The sequence below is a fragment of the Babylonia areolata genome, chromosome 1 (genome assembly GCF_041734735.1).
Source record: "Babylonia areolata isolate BAREFJ2019XMU chromosome 1, ASM4173473v1, whole genome shotgun sequence".
Lineage (NCBI taxonomy): Eukaryota > Metazoa > Mollusca > Gastropoda > Neogastropoda > Buccinidae > Babylonia > Babylonia areolata.
Window position 1 is genome coordinate 95826983 of NC_134876.1, and position 18030 is coordinate 95845012.

The 18030-nt window shown below is 45.8% G+C and overlaps 1 protein-coding gene across 1 annotated transcript in view; it reads right to left on the reverse strand.

Moving 5' to 3' along the window:
- Window positions 1–17999, reverse strand: part of LOC143289828 (calcium uniporter protein, mitochondrial-like) — a 112196-nt gene extending 94197 nt beyond the window's left edge. The window contains exons 1-3 of the mRNA XM_076599008.1: window positions 17891–17999; window positions 13373–13445; window positions 9324–9494 (exon numbers count right to left, since the gene is read on the reverse strand). Of these exons, the coding sequence (XP_076455123.1) occupies window positions 9324–9494; window positions 13373–13445; window positions 17891–17986 (340 nt within the window). The 5' untranslated portion in view covers window positions 17987–17999. The remainder of the gene's footprint in view (window positions 1–9323; window positions 9495–13372; window positions 13446–17890) is intronic.
- Between the last annotated feature and the right edge of the window lie 31 nt (window positions 18000–18030).

An 18030-nucleotide genomic window follows, 5' to 3' on the forward strand; every position in this document is an offset into this window, starting at 1 on the left:
CAAGAGGGGGCGGACGCAATTTTATCTGGCACTGATATTTTATTCATCGGATAGTCGACTAGTGTTAGCCGGGTGGATTTCACAGTGTGCCCCGTGGGATGGGGTGGGGTGGATAGAGCGCTAGTCAGTGCTAGCCGGGTGGATTTCACAGTGTGCCCCATGGGGTGGGGTGGATAGAGCACAAGTCAGTGCTAGCCTGGTGGATTTCACAGAGTGCCTCATGGGGTGGGGTGTATAGAGCGCTAGTCAGTGCTAGCCGGGTGGATTTCAAAGTGTGCCCCATGGGGGTGGGGAGGACAGAGCGCTAGTCAGTGCTAGCCGGGTGGATTTCACAATATGCCCCTGAAAAGCACTGACGACACACGCAGGGACACGGATGGTTTAGTCATGTACGGGCCATGGTCCCCCTACATGTTAACTCCATATAAATATATGAATAAATAAATAAACAAATAAATAAAATCAATGGATCACAGAAGATGTGTGGCAGCTGCGACCTGCACTGTATTATTATGGAGAGCCTTCTCTCTGTGGCTGTTGATAATATGTCTGTCTTTTTTTCTTTTCATTTTTTTTTTCTTCGGTTGGTACACTGTCACTCCTCCACTGTCTGACCTCAGCCAGACTTCATTCTTTAAACGGATGAAGACTAGAGGGAAAAGGGAAGACAGTCTGTTTCACTTATTTGATCAATCCATCAATCTGAATCGGAAGTTTGGAGGGGGGAGGGGTGTAAATTAAGATCACTGATGGACAGTGGGGAGAAGGGGAGAGGGGGGGAAGGGGAGAGGGGGGGGAAGGGGAGAGGTATGACTGATGGACAGTGGGGGGAAGGGGAGAGGGGGGGAAGGGGAGAGGTATGACTGATGGACAGTGGGGGGAAGGGGAGAGGGGGGGAAGGGGAGAGGTATGACTGATGGACAGTGGGGGGAAAGGGGAGAGGTATGACTGATAGACAGTGGGGAGAAGGGGAGAGGTATGACTGATGGACAGTGGGGGGAAGGGGAGAGGGGGGGGAAGGGGAGAGGTATGACTGATGGACAGTGGGGGAAAGGGGAGAGGTATGACTGATGGACAGTGGGGGGAAGGGGAGAGGTATGACTGATAGACAGTGGGGAGAAGGGGAGAGGTATGACTGATGGACAGTGGGGGGAAGGGGAGAGGTATGACTGATGGACAGTGGGGGGAAGGGGAGAGGTATGACTGATGGACAGTGGGGGGAAGGGGAGAGGTATGACTGATGGACAGTGGGGAGAAGGGGAGAGGCATGACTGATGGACAATGGAGGGGAAGGGGAGAGGTATGACTGATGGACAGTGGGGGGAAGGGGAGAGGTATGACTGATGGACAGTGGGGGGGAAGGGGAGAGGGGGGGGGAAGGGGAGAGGTATGACTGATGGACAGTGGGGGGAAGGGGAGAGGTATGACTGATGGACAGTGGGGGGAAGGGGAGAGGTATGACTGACTGCTGGACAGTGGGGGGAAGGGGAGAGGTATGACTGACTGCTGGACAGTGGGGGGAAGGGGAGAGGTATGACTGATGGACAGTGGGGGGGAAGGGGAGAGGGGGGGAAGGGGAGAGGTATGACTGATGGACAGTGGGGGGAAGGGGAGAGGTATGACTGATGGACAGTGGGGGGAAGGGGAGAGGTATGACTGCTGGACAGTGGGGGGAAGGGGAGAGGTATGACTGACTGCTGGACAGTGGGGGGAAGGGGAGAGGTATGACTGCTGGACAGTGGGGGGAAGGGGAGAGGTATGACTGACTGATGGACAGTGGAGGGGAAGGGGAGAGGCATGACTGATGGACTGGGGGGGAAGGGGAGAGGTATGACTGATGGACAGTGGCGGGAAGGGGAGAGGTATGACTGATGGACAGTGGGGGGAAGGGGAGAGGTATGACTGATGGACAGTGGGGGGAAAGGGGAGAGGTATGACTGATGGACAGTGGGGGGAGGGGAGAGGCATGACTGATGGACAGTGGGGGGGGGGGAGGGGAGAGGTATGACTGATGGACAGTGGGGGGGGGGGAGAGGTATGACTGATGGACAGTGGGGGGGAAGGGGAGAGGTATGACTGATGGACAGTGGGGGGAGGGGAGAGGCATGACTGATGGACAGTGGGGGGGAAGGGGAGAGGTATGACTGATGGACAGTGGGGGGGGGGGGGGAAGGGGAGAGGTATGACTGATGGACAGTGAGGGGGGGGGGAAGGGGAGAGGTATGACTGATGGACAGTGGGGGGGAAGGGGAGAGGTATGACTGATGGACAGTGGGGGGAAGGGGAGAGGTATGACTGATGGACAGTGGGGGGAAGGGGAGAGGTATGACTGATAGACAGTGGGGGGAAGGGGAGAGGTATGACTGATGGACAGTGGGGGGGAAGGGGAGAGGTATGACTGATGGACAGTGGGGAGAAGGGGAGAGGTATGACTGACTGCTGGACAGTGGGGGGAAGGGGAGAGGTATGACTGATGGACAGTGGGGGGAAGGGGAGAGGTATGACTGACTGCTGGACAGTGGGGGGAAGGGGAGAGGTATGACTGATGGACAATGGAGGGGAAGGGGAGAGGTATGACTGATGGACAGTGGGGGGAAGGGGAGAGGTATGACTGATGGACAGTGGGGGGGAAGGGGAGAGGGGGGGAAGGGGAGAGGTATGACTGATGGACAGTGGGGGGGAAGGGGAGAGGTATGACTGATGGACAGTGGGGAGAAGGGGAGAGGTATGACTGACTGCTGGACAGTGGGGGGAAAGGGGAGAGGTATGACTGATGGACAGTGGGGGGGGGAGGGGAGAGGTATGACTGATGGACAGTGGGGGGGAAGGGGAGAGGTATGACTGATGGACAGTGGGGGGGAAGGGGAGAGGTATGACTGATGGACAGTGGGGAGAAGGGGAGAGGTATGACTGATGGACAGTGGGGAGAAGGGGAGAGGTATGACTGATGGACAGTGGGGGAGAAGGGGAGAGGTATGACTGATGGACAGTGGGGGGGGAGGGGAGAGGTATGACTGATGGACAGTGGGGAGAAGGGGAGAGGTATGACTGATGGACAGTGGGGGGGGAGGGGAGAGGTATGACTGATGGACAGTGGGGGGAAAGGGGAGAGGTATGACTGATGGACAGTGGGGGGGAGGGGAGAGGTATGACTGATGGACAGTGGGGAGAAGGGGAGAGGTATGACTGATGGACAGTGGGGGGGGAGGGGAGAGGTATGACTGATGGACAGTGGGGGGAAGGGGAGAGGTATGACTGATGGACAGTGCGGGGGAAGGGGAGAGGACAGTGGGGGGGAAGGGGAGAGGTATGACTGATGGACAGTGGGGGGAAGGGGAGAGGGGGGGAAGGGGAGAGGTATGACTGATGGACAGTGGGGGGAAGGGGAGAGGCATGACTGATGGACAGTGGGGGGAAGGGGAGAGGCATGACTGATGGACAGTGGGGGGAAGGGGAGAGGCATGACTGCACGGGGAAGATGGGAAACAGAGGGGGAGGGGGAAGGAGATGGTGGTGAGAGGGAGAGAGAGGGAAGAGATGGGTAGAGTTAAACAGAAAGATGGGGACAAAGAGACAGACAGAGACTCACAGAGAAATAGTGACAGGCAGAGAGAGAGAGGCAGAGAAAGAGAGAGAGAGGCACAGAGAGACAAACACAGGCACACAAAATGATAGTGAATTAAACAACTGAGACAACCAGGTATCCTATGTGGTGTGGTGTGGTGTTATGTGATGTGATGTGGTATGGTGTGGCGTGGTGTGGTGTGGTGTGGCGTAGTGTGGTGTGATGTGGTATTATGTGGTGTAATGGTGTATTGTGTCTTGTGGTGTGGTGTGGTGTGGTAGGATGGGGGTGAAGTGGGGTGTGGTGCGGTGTGGTGTGAAGTCGTGTGCGGAGCATCAAACACACAGGCAGAGTCCCTTGGACAAGGCATAGACCCACACCATGTAGCCACACACCGTCACTTCTCTCTTGGCCGTGTCTCTGTGATGGATGGTTGTCATCACCCCCACCACACATCACGCATGGCTTCCATCACTCACAACAGATGCTCAGATGTTCACACGTCTCCCTCACCCTTCATAAAAGGCGTGGAGGAAGGAGGTTGGTAACATGTTGAGATCGATTCTGATTCGTTCTGCTGGATAGAGCGGGGCGCCATGTGAGTGCTGGATAGAGCGGGGCGCCATGTGAGTGCTGGATAGAGCGGGGCCCCATGTGAGTGCTGGATAGAGCGGGGCGCCATGTGAGTGCTGGATAGAGAGGGGTGCCAGGGGCGCCATGTGAGTGCTGGATAGAGAGGGGTGCCAGGGGCGCCATGTGAGTGCTGGATAGAGAGGGGTGCCAGGGGCGCCATGTGAGTGCTGGATAGAGAGGAGCGCCATTCGAGTGCTATCCTGAGTGCTGGATAGAGGGGGGCGCCATGTGAGTGCGGACAGAGCGGGGCGCAATGTGTGTGCTGGATAGAGAGAGGTGCCATGTGAATGCTAGATAGAGCGGGGCGCCATTTGAGTGCTGGATAGAGAGGGGCGCCATGTGAGTGCTGGACAGAGAGGGGCGCCATGTGAGTGCTGGATGAGTGTGCAGCGTGTGGTTCAGTCAGTGCAGTGCACATGGCGTCTGGTGATCGGTCTTTGCTCCACAGCTCACATCACTCTCTTGACGCCAATTTTGGTTCCTGGTTTTCGTCACTGAGTAAAGTTTTAACTCACTCAGTACGGCCAGTCCTCTCTTCTCCTCTACACAGACCCCTCGGATGTCCACTGGGTGTCTGAATGGCCCAACCTTTAGCTTCCGTCGTCAGAATTGTGGTATTCTTTGTCAACATTCACCTCTTCAGTATAAGAGCCTTCCACTTGCAATATTTTGATGATGGTAATTGGGGTGAAACGCTGTTAACGTCGTCTCTTTCGCCGTTCGTATGGAGAGAGTTAAACATCGTGTGTGACAACGTTTTCCGATACAGCATATCGCAGTATATTATTTCTTGGAAATGTGCACGCGCGCGCGCGCATGTGTGTGTGTGTATATGTGTGTGTGTGTGTGTGTGTGTGTGTGTGTGTGTGTGTGTGTGTCTGTGTGTGTGTGTGGGGGGGGGGTGTCTGGGCGCGCGCGCAAGCGTGTGTGTATGCGTGTGTTTGTGTGAGTGTGTGTATGTGTGAGTCAATGCAATTTATTCCATGGCTCTAATTTCTAAAACACCTTCAATACAATATATTCCATGGCTCCAATTTCTAATACCCCGTCAATACAGTTTATTCCATGACTCCCATTTCTAATACACCCGTCAATACAGTTTATTCTATGACTCCCATTTCTAATACACCCGTCAATACAGTTTATTCTATGACTCCCATTTCTAATACCCCGTCAATACAGTTTATTCCGTGACTCCCATTTCTAATACCCCGTCAATACAGTTTATTCCATGACTCCCATTTCTAATACACCCGTCAATACAGTTTATTCTATGACTCCCATTTCTAATACCCCGTCAATACAGTTTATTCCGTGACTCCCATTTCTAATACCCCGTCAATACAGTTTATTCCATGACTCCCATTTCTAATACACACGTCAATACAGTTTATTCCATGACTCCCATTTCTAATACCCCGTCAATACAGTTTATTCCATGACTCCCATTTCTAATACACACGTCAATACAGTTATTCATTGCTTGTCGTGTTGATACCTTCAACGCTCGCCTCTCCTCGACCAGTGCTTTTATTCCACTTGAACGATCCTCGTGCGATATACATGTCAGTGAGGAGAGAAACAAAATAGGAAAGGATGGCTGTTGAAATGGAGAAGAGGGGAGGAGATGCTGCAGACAGAGAGGAGGGGTGAGTATCGATCAGGGATCTGAGACAGACATGGAGAGAGAGAGAGGAGGGGTGAGTATCGATCTGGGATCTGAGACAGACATGGAGAGAGAGAGAGGAGGGGTGAGTATCGATCAGGGATCTGAGACAGACATGGAGAGAGAAAGAGGAGGGGTGAGTATCGATCAGGGATCTGAGACAGACATGGAGAGAGAGAGAGAAGAGAGGAGGGGTGAGTATCGATCAGGGATCTGAGACAGACATGGAAAGAGAGAGAGGAGGGTTGAGTATCGATCAGGGATCTGAGACAGACATGGAGAGTGAGAGGGGGGACTGAAAAGTGAAACATAGCGACATGGAAGGAGAGAGATAAGGGGGGAGGGGGGAGTGCTGAAAAGTGAAACATAGAGACATGTAAGGAGAGGAGAGACTGAAAAGTGAAACATATAGACATGGAAGGAGAGAGAGAGGGGGAGGGAGGGAGCGGGAGGTGCAGGGAGGGGGGGGGGGGTGATCGAGTTGGAGTGAAAATATTTAAAATATTTTTGAATCAGAGTGGCTGAAGACGTTTTGTCCCACACTTGGAATGATGATAAATGGATTTTACATTTAGGTTGGCCAGCCTAGAAATGGCAATCCAGCTGCTTAACATCCTCATTATCATTATTACAAGTTTTAGAAAAGTATGGGGATATTTTCGGACTCTGCCGGTCATCAGAAGAAGGAGAGAGAGAAAAGAAAAGACCAGGAAAAAAATGTCACGGAGAAGCCATCATTTATTTCAACTGCATCTTTCAGCCACTCAGATGGCAGATCAGGGCGTGAAATGTGCTACATGCACAATTTGATCAGAGATTTCTCCCGTCAGAACGGATGAGGCCCATTCACTCCTGTTTGCACTTCACTTGTTTTGCTGGAAGAGGATTCTCTCCAACACGCCACGCTGTTTCCATGCACGTTTTGGAGACGAAAGCCAGATTTGTGACAGGATTTCTCCTGGCTGTGGTGTAAAGTCACTTGTTTTTCTCCACTCACGTGTTATGTTGGACACCTACCAGAGACTGTTTCACTGTGGATCATTGTGCTGTGAGGTGGGGTTTCTGACAGACATGACACACTGTTTTTGTGTCTTTCTTTGAGTGTGATGTGGGGTTTCTGTGACTGCAGAAAAACAGACTGTGAAATAATGTCCACCGCTAGCTGTGACTGCAGGGAAACAGACTGTGAAATAATGTCCACTGCTAACTGTGACTGAAGGGGAACAGCATGTGAAATAATGTCCACTGCTAGCTGTGACTGAATGGGAACAGCATGTGAAATATTGTCCACTGCTAGCTGTGACTGAAGGGGAACAGACTGTGAAATAATGTCCACTGCTAGCTGTGACTGAAGGGGAACAGACTGTCAAATAATGTCCACTGCTAACTGTGACTGAAGGGGAACAGACTGTGAAATAATGTCCACTGCTAGCTGTGACTGAAGGGAAACAGCATGTGAAATATTGTCCACTGCTAGCTGTGACTGAAGGGGAACAGAATGTGAAATAATGTCCACTGCTGTGACTGAAGGGAAACAGCATGTGAAATATTGTCCACTGCTAGCTGTAACTGCGGGGAGCAAAGCACTTCTGGTGACGATGAGGACAGAAATGGAGCACTCTGAGGACTGCTCAATGTTTAGGTTGCCCTTCTTTCCTTGCATTTCCATCTTCTGAATGTTTATTTTTCCCTTCTTCAGTTGGCTTTCCATCTTGTGCATACAATGATGTGTTGTTGTTTTCTTTCTTTGTCCCCCTCTGTCAGACTTTATGGGAGGAGGAGGAAAAGAATGCAAGATGGAGCTGATAGCAGTGAGAATGATAACTGGCTCTGTTGGCAATGGCTTTGTTCTGGTTTTCTTCAGTCTTCCTTCTTTTCCTTGCCTTGCCCTGTCTTTGTCTCTTCTTTCCTTTCATTTTTTTTTCTCTTTCTTCTTCTTCCTTCATCATCACCATTATCCTTATCATTATGCATTGATGACTGAATTAAGCAATAAACAAATCATTCAACTAAAAGACTGAGATCAGTCACTCCATAAAGACTGGTATGTGTGTTCATGCCTGTTTGAGTGATTATTCAACTGTGTGTGTGTGTGTGTGTGTGTGTGTGTGTGTGTGTGTGTGTGTGCATGTGCGTGTGTGTCCATGCATGTGTATGTGCTGTTATTCAACAATGAACTCTGTCTGTTCAACACTTCCCCATCAAGAAAAGCACCTTCCTCTCCCAGTGCAGAAAACATCCTGCGTGAATGCACACACACACACACACACACACACACACACACATGCACGCACGCACGCGCACACACACACACACACAGAACATCTGTGATCCTGACAAAACAGTATCAGCTATCTGGAGTCCCACATGATGACCCCTAAATCAGGGGACAGAGAAAGAAAGAACTGCACAACATAAAGGGGGGGTGGGGGTGGGGCAGATTTAATGACACTGCATACATCTGACTGTCTACACTCTGGCGCAACGTAAGGGGGGTACAGATTTAATGACACTGCATACATCTGACTGTCTACATTCTGGTCCAACCTGTGTCACCTCAATACATCCACCCTGTGTCACCTTCCTTAACACATCCACCCTGTGTCACCTTCCTTAACACATCCACCCTGTGTCACCTCAACACATCCACCTTGTGTCACCTCAACACATCCACCCTCTGTCACCTTCCTTAGCACATCCACCCTGTGTCACCTCAACACATCCACCCTGTGTCACCTTCCTTAACACATCCATCCTGTGTCACCTCAACACATCCACCCTGTGTCACCTTCCTTAAGACATCCACCCTGTGTAACGTCAACACATCAACCCTGTGTCACCTTCCTTAAGATATCCACCCTGTGTAACGTCAACACATCCACCCTGTGTCACCTTCCTTAACACATCCACCCTGTGTCACCTCAACACATCCACCTGTGTCACCTTAATACATCCACCCTGTGTCACCTCAACACATCCACGCTGTGTAACCTCAACACATCCACCCTGTGTCACCTTAACACATCCACCCTATGTCACCTTCCTTAACACATCCACCCTGTGTCACCTCAACACATCCACTCTGTGTCGCCTCAACACATCCACCCTGTGTCACCTTAACACATCCACCCTGTGTCACATCCTGTGTAACCTCAACACATCCACCCTGTGTCACCTTAACACATCCACCCTGTGTCACATCCTGTGTAACCTCAACACATCCACCCTGTGTCACCTTAACACATCCACCCTGTGTCACCTTAACACATCCATCCTGTGTCACCTCAACACATCCACCCTGTGTCACCTCAACACATCCACCCTGTGTCACCTCAACACATCCACCCTGTGTCACCTTAACACATCCACCCTGTGTCACCTCAACACATCCACCCTGTGTCACCTTCCTTAACTCATCCACCCTGTGTCACCTCAACTCCCCCACCCTGTCTCACTCACCTTCCTTGTACACGGCCACCCGGTCAATGCCTCCATCCTCATCCCGGATGAACTGCAGGAAGTCGGCCACAGTGTGCGAGATGGGTTTGAGTGTGAACTCACAGCTCTCCCGCCGGGAAGGTAAAGGCACTGACACCACAGGCAGACCTCCACGATACTGTACCATCACCTCTGTACACAGCAAGGAAGGGAGGGGTCAATAACCATATGATGAAAGAGGAGGAGAAGACGGAGAGGAAGGAGAATGAGGAGGGGTGTGTGTGTGTGTGTGTGTGTGTGTTTGTGTGTGTGCTTTGTGAGTGAAATATTCCAATTGTCCTGATTGTTTTTGATTACAGTGCCCTGTAGTGTCAATTTCCATCACCTTTTCCCCTGTACCGATCTTATTCATTAATGTTCGCAATGTGGTTTACAGTACCCTGTGGTGTCAACTTCCATCACATATTCCCCTGTACCGATCTTATTCATTAATGTACTAAGTCTGGTTTACAGTGCCCTGTGTTGTTAATTTCTATCATCTTTGCTCTGGCCACTGTGCTAAGAAGACAGAGCACAGTAGCAGAAGTAGTTATAGTAAGAGTAGTAGTTATCATTGTTGTAGTAGTGGTAGTGGTAGTGGATGTGGTGGTAGTGGTAATCATAGAAGTAGTCACACACAGTCTTATTCTTATTATTCTTATCATTATCATTATTATCATCATCATCATTATTATTAATCTCACACATCAAATTTGAAATAAGATTTTGGGACTTTTTATATCACTATTTTTGCAATATTTATGGATAAGACATATGAAATCATATAAATAGAAGAGCAAATTTTGAACTTTCATACAACCTTTGCAACTTTCTCTTTTCTAGCTTTTAATAAACAACTTCATACAACCTTTGCAACTTTCTCTTTTCTAGCTTTTAATAAACAACTTCATACAACCTTTGCAACTTTCTCTTTTCTAGCTTTTAATAAACAACTTCGTACAACCTTTGCAACTTTCTCTTTTCTAGCTTTTAATAATCAACTTCACACAACCTTTGCAACTTTCTCTTTTCTAGCTTTTAATAATCAACTTCACACAACCTTTCTCTTGTCTTCTACTTCCTCCTCATCTTCCTCATTTTTCATTCAGCATCTATAGCCAGGTACAAAAATATCCATTTTCACCCTCTAAAGGTTCTGACGTTACTATGGAGACTGGTTCGTTTTTTGGGTTTCCATGGAAGTGAAATCCCAATTAGACAGAAATCAATGAGGCAGTGACTGCAGAGGTATTGGAGGATCACTGCTGATATTTATCTCCCCCTGCATGGATGGATATAGTCGTTCTAAACCTTAATTCTGTGTGTGTGTGTGTGTGTGTGTGTGTGTGTGTGTGTGTGTGTGTGTCTGTCTGTCTGTCTGTCTGTCTGTGTGTGTGTGTCTGTGTGTGTGTGTGTCTGAGTGTGTAAGCACATGCATGTGCGTGTGCATGTGTGTGTGTGAGTATGTGTGCACATAATGACACTGGGAGGGATGTGTCAAAACATGATGACACTGGGGGATGTGTCATAACATATGATGACACTAGGAGGGATGTGTCAAAACACATGATGACACTGGGGGATGTGTCAAGACACATGATGACACTGGGGGATGTGTCAGAACATATGATGACACTGGGGAATGTGTCAAAACACATGATGACACTGGGGGATGTGTCAAAACACATGATGACACTGGGGGATGTGTCAAAACGCATGACACTGGGGGATGTGTCAAAACACATGATGACACTGGGGATGTGTCAAAACACATGATGACACTGGGGGATGTGTCAAAACATATGTTGACACTGGGGGATATGTCAAGACACATGATGATACTGGGTGATGTGTCAAAACACATGACACTGGGGGATGTGTCAAAACACATGATGACACTGGGGGATGTGTCAAGACACATGATGATACTGGGTGATGTGTCAAAACATATGAATTATGATGATACTGGGGGATGTGTCAAAACACATGATGATACTGGAGGATGTGTCAAAACATATGATGACAATGTGGGATGTGTCAAAACATACGATGATACTGGGGGATGTGTCAAAACACATGATGACAATGGGGGATGTGTCAAAACACATGATGACACTGGGGGATGTGTCAAAACACATGACGATACTTGGAGGGATGTGTCAAAACACATGATGACACTGGGGGATGTGTCAAGACACATGATGACACTGGGGGATGTGTCAAGACACATGATGACACTGGGGGATGTGTCAAGACACATGATGATACTGGGAGGGATGTGTCAAAACACATGATGATACTGGGAGGGATGTGTCAAAACACATGATGATACTGGGTGATGTGTCAAGACACATGATGATACTGGGGGATGTGTCAAAACACATGATGACACTGGGGGATGTGTCAAAACACATGATGATACTGGGAGGGATGTGTCAAAACACATGATGATACTGGGTGATGTGTCAAAACACATGATGATACTGACAAATGATGACACTGGGGGATGTGTCAAAACACATGATACTGACACATGATGACACTAGGGGATGTGTCAAAGCACATGATGACAATGGGGGATGTGTCAAAACACATGATGACACTGGGGATGTGTCAAAACACATGATGATACTGGGGGATGTGTCAAAACACATGATGATACTGGCGGATGTGTCAAAACACATGATGATACTAGGGGATGTGTAAAGACACATGACGATACTGGGAGGGATGTGTCAAAACACATGATGATACTGGGGGATGTGTCAAAACACATGATGACACTGGGGGATGTGTCAAGACACATGATGATACTAGGAGGGATGTGTCAAAACACATGATAATACTGGGGGATGTGTCAAGACACATGATGACACTGGTGCGGATGTGTCAAAACACATGATGATACTGACACATGATGACACTGGGGGATGTGTCAAAACACATGATGACATTGGGAGAGATGTGTCAAAACATGTGATGATACTGGGGAATATGTCCAAACACGCTGAGATATTGGGAGGGATGTGTCAAAACATATGATGACACTGGGGGATGTGTCAAAACACATGATGACACTGGGTGGGTGTCAAAACACATAATGACACTGGGGGATGTGTCAAAACACATGATGACACTGGGGGATGTGTCAAAACACATGATGATACTGGGACGGATGTAAGGGACAGGGGAAATGGACTGAAGGAAGAGCCACAGAGAATGCATGCAGTCAAGAACGGACAGCCCTGCAGTGTGGCCCATGGTATCAGCCCCCCCCCCCCCTCCCCCCCCCACCTCCCTCCCATGTGTCCACCATTCCCACTGCCACAGCCTCCACAGGTGGAACCCACACATCTCTCTGCCCCTGCAGGTGTCACCAATCATCATGTCATACACTGTTCTACTCACTGTGCCCAGCACCAATCAATTCCTGTCAAGCACCTCTCTGCTTAATCCCCTTATAAATCATGCAGAAAAATGGTGGTATGTTTTATTTTCCATCGATAATGACTGCGAAGGACATGACCAAAGAGAAAGTACAGAGAAAAAGGAGACAGATGAGAAGGCCAAAAGTATGTAACACATAAACAGATATATAATTAAATAAATCTTATGTAGAAAGATAGATGGATACACAGAAAGATAGATATAAGATAGACAGACAGACAGATCTATAGATGTACAGATGTAGATAGATAGATAGACAGATAGATAGATAGATAGATAGATAGATAGATAGATAATAAAAACAACAAATCTTGACATACTGATTCAAAACCCACTTTACTTCAATAAATGAAATAATGCAGTCCAATGAAAAACCTGTTCTTCCTGTTCCAGCAGAGAAACAATGTCAGGTAGACCATGACAGGACAAAGGTTTCAATGGCTGTATCAGCACTATAGGGTGTCCCTATTCAGCTGCTGACTGTCTTTCACAATGCTTATCCAAACAATGAATCATTAATTTTCTTCTCTACCAATGTATACTGTGATGACCAGCAAAACTATAACTATGTGCAGAGAACTCACCATTGCGAAACAAAATCTGGGTGCAGTAGAAGTAGCATGGACAGGATGGCGTTGACACTGTGGGCCCTGTAATCTGCACACATCACACATTTGGTGTTAATGTTATGGGTGTGTGTGACCCTGCAATCTGCACACATCACACTTGGTGTTATGGGTGAGTGTGACCTTGGGCCCTGTAATCTGCACACATCACACATTTGGTGTTCATGTTATGGGTGTGTGTGGCCCTGTAATCTGCACACATCACACATTTGGTGTTCATGTTATGGGTGTGTGTGGCCCTGTAATCTGCACACATCACACATTTGGTATTCATGTTATGGGTGTGTGTGGCCCTGAAATCTGCACACATCACACATTTGGTGTTAGGGGTGTGTATGGGCTCTGCAGTCACACCTGTCTCCTTTCTATATTGCAACATTATAATTATGGTATCTCACCAGCTCTATATTATGTGAAAAGACACAACATAAAAAGTTCTACTACTGCTAATACAAATGTACACACATGTGGGTACACACACACACACACACACACACACACACACACACACATATATATATATATATATATATATATATATATATATACACACACACACACAAAATACAATTTTCTTCTTTTATCCACCAGCAAATCCCAGCAGCAGCTGCCTCCACACAAAATGCTTGGGGCCAACAAAAACACATGTCTGCAAATGATGGTGCAGGGGCACTCTCTGTTTGCACTGCAGAAACAGCAACTGTCACACTGTCATTCCTCTGATAATGTGAATTAAATGAAGCTATTCAATGTTCTGCTGATGAAATTATGGCTTGGATCAGAGACTGACAAATTGTTGTCAAACAAAGACAAACCATCGTTCCAAACATTGAATACAGCCAAACTGTGAAATCTGCCTCTTCCATCATTGATTGTGTTCTTTACAATATAAACCCATCCTGACACTTTATCAGATCGCCTCTCTTTTTCTACAACTCAAAGATGTCCAGCACAGCAAAGAACTTTGTATCCATGCCTCCTCACCTCACCCTCTCTCTCTTTATGTCACACACACACACACACACACACACACACACACACACACACACATACACAGAGAGAGAGACAGAGACAGAGACACACACAGACTATGCACACATGTACACATAAGCACACATTTGAATGCATTACTCTCTCTCTAAAAAAAAAAAAAAAAATTTAAGAAAAAAAAAAAAATCAGCATCATATTCTAGCTGAAATATTGTGATCACATTCTCTACACACTATATATTTTTCTTTTTAAAATCTTAACAAAAAGAATTTGTCCAGTTCATTTCATTTTCAGTTTGCTTCACCTTGCAAATAGCAAAAAATATGATGAGTTCAAATATTACTGTTCAGCATTTGACATCACATAAACAACCAGGAATTCATACCCAGGGAACACACTGATCAACAATGATAAAAACTATCAAACCCAATGTCTCATTCTGTGTGTGTGTACTTCATCAAACTGATAATACATAACACAATGTGCACACTACAATGTACACACACACACACACACACACACACACACACACACACACACATATATATATATATATATATATATATACATATATTATAGCACAATTTGTATAGCGTAATGTATGTGTATATATAGCACAATTTACATGTACAATGTATGTGAACAGAAACAGTCGAGTGAACAGAGACAAGACACACAGACAGACAGACAACTGTATGCAGCTCGTGAGATACACATCACAACACGCTGAGAGAGACAGACACGTGGAAAGACAAAATGAACAGTGTGAGAGTCACAGCAGTAAAACTAGCAATCATGTAGAACGGATCAGAAAAAAAGGTCTTCAATTTAAACAGAAAGGAATTGATCATGGTCACAGCATGTCTCCTTAATTTTGTGAGTCATTACAAAGAAAATAAAATGAGAGAAATCCACAAGCCTCACAAGGATTTGGAGGATTTCAGAAAAAATACAACCCTCAATCAACTGTTCCTTGGCCCTCTCCTGACACATGAATGTTGACAACATTAAATATATACATTGTATGTCTTATGTAATTCGTGTATCAGCCATGTGCTGTGATCCCTATTCCTACAAGAATGTGACTACTGTCACATAATAAAAACAAAAGAGGCAAGGCCTTCAGGACTCACTTGTGATAAATTAAGTCCCCTAGCATTAATTATAGAGTAATTTCCCTTTTTTACTATCTGCGCCAAAACATTTGCAAAATAAATAAAAATTCAATGCTTAGCAAAAGAAGTTCCTGTTTGAACAAAAAATGATAATAATGACTCCTCTTGCTGTTGTGTCAGAATAAGAGGTCAAAGTGCCAAGTTTAGAGAATACAAAAAATATAAATATAACAGTAAATGCAGTTTGCATATAATTAGGCTTCTTTTTTTAATTTTTTTTGTGCCCATCCCAGAGGTGCAATATTGTTTTAAACAAGATGACTGGAAAGAACTGAATTTTTCCTATTTTTATGCCAAATTTGGTGTCAACTGATAAAGTATTTGCAGAGAAAATGTCAATGTTAAAGTTTACCACAGACACACAGACACACGGACACACACACACACACACACACACACACACACACAGACAACCAAACACCGGGTTAAAACATAGACTCACTTTGTTTACAAAAGTGAGTCAATGAAAAAAAGAGTATCTTGAATGTGACCAGGAAAGAAAGAAAAAAGAAAGGATCTAAGTAATATTTCTTTGTTCTTCGTGTAAGGACCATGCATCAAAGTAGCAGTAAATGACAGGCTGGAGCTGTGCCGGTCATGGTTTATCCCCGAGGCGCACTTGACTAACTGGAGTGGTCTAGCCTAGATATTGCGAAATAAAAAGGTCCTTATTTTCTTTCTTTCTTTTTTTTAAGGTGCTTTTTCCTGCAGATCCCCCAAACAGTGACAGACTAATCAACAACTGATTGTGGTCACTCAATCTACGGAAGGAAGAGGCCGACTCAGCACACAATGAATTCTGACACAATGGAACCTGCCCAATTTGTGACACTAGATAACTTAACTGGATAAACCATGATTACCATGAATGTGTGTGCAGCAATATTACCTATTAATGTATTATCAATGTATAATGAACGATAGAAGAAATGATTAAAACATTCGAAAGAGAAATAAATGAATGAATGAATGAATCAATCAATCAATCAATACTGATTAATAATAATTACTAATTAATTGATAATCAATAAATCTGACAAAGTAGATTCACTGGGTTGTAAGTGCTGAACAGGTATTAGCCCTTAAATGTGTGATATAACCACCACACACTTATGGTATATATATAAATAAACACACAAATAACAAAATTGCATATATCAAAGTACCAGTATAAATAAATAAAAGGTCAGTATAAATAAATAAAAGGTCTATTTCGTTGGGTTTTGTTCTCCTTTTTTATGATAATAATAATATCTTTTTTGCCTATTTTCTTCTGTTTGCATATGCTGGTGATAAGGTTGTTGTTTTTTTTCTTTTGTATTTTTGTTTTGTTTTGTTTTTTTCTTTTTTCTCTCTTTCTTTTTATCTTAGTAGTAGTAGTAGTAGTATAGGGGCTGGCAAGTCATCTGCCTAGACCTCTCAGCCTTTTTATGTCCTCATCCTCATCTTCACTTCTTCCATTTTATTTATTTATTTTCTTCTTTTGTTTGTTGTTGGGAGAAGCAGGCAAAGTACTCTTCTGCAAGAAACTTTGTTTCATTCTTCATAATCAATTTTTTTTTCTTTTAAAATGATGTTGGTGTCAAGGGGATTTTTGAACCTGTAAGAATTTTGTGCAAGTTTTAACTTCAGTTGGGAGTGTATTCCATGTTTGTGCAATTCGGTTTGCCAATTAATTTTTTCTAATGTTGGTGTTGCTGTGTTCTAAAAAAAATTTTTTTTTTTACTGAGTTCCTTGTACTATCATAGTCCGACAATCTTCTTTTCTTTTTTTTTTCTTCTTTTTTTTATATAGATTTTTTTCATGCACATAATGGATGAGGAAGGCATTATTCCGTACAAGTACAGGTATCCTCCATCGCACAGTTTCTGCGACCGCACTGATACTGTGAAATGAAAAGCAACTGTTCCTTCACCACAAAATCCGGTACTGGCATAAGCACGCCGTTGCCCGTGTCCGCTGATGTTTACATGGTCAACCAATTATGTTCCCTCCCCTCTCATGCCCCCCTTTCACTTTCACTCCCCGCCCCCTTCACGCCTTCCGTGTTGTTTTCTTAGTGGGGATACGCTCGGTCAAGCGAGCGAACCGAGTTGCGTGTCTTGATATCTGATCATTCACATAAACCGTATGGTTCAAGTAGACCGCGGCCACAAACACTGCAACCACACTGTATCCACAGTACATCTCTACTACACAAGAAGCATGGGCAGACTCGTTGGGTGCAATAAACTTCACACAAGTGCTGAAAAAAACACTTAGGTGCACAAAGAAAATGCGCAGCACAAAAAGCAATCCTTCCTACATACCTGTAATTTTCCTGCAAGTGATCGACATTTCTTTTTAGGAAGATATCCATGAAGGAAACTCCTTCGTAGCAGAAGTCTGACCGGAGCTACAGCCATGATACAAGGCCTACTGATCTCGCTGGTTCACGCCAACAGCGAGG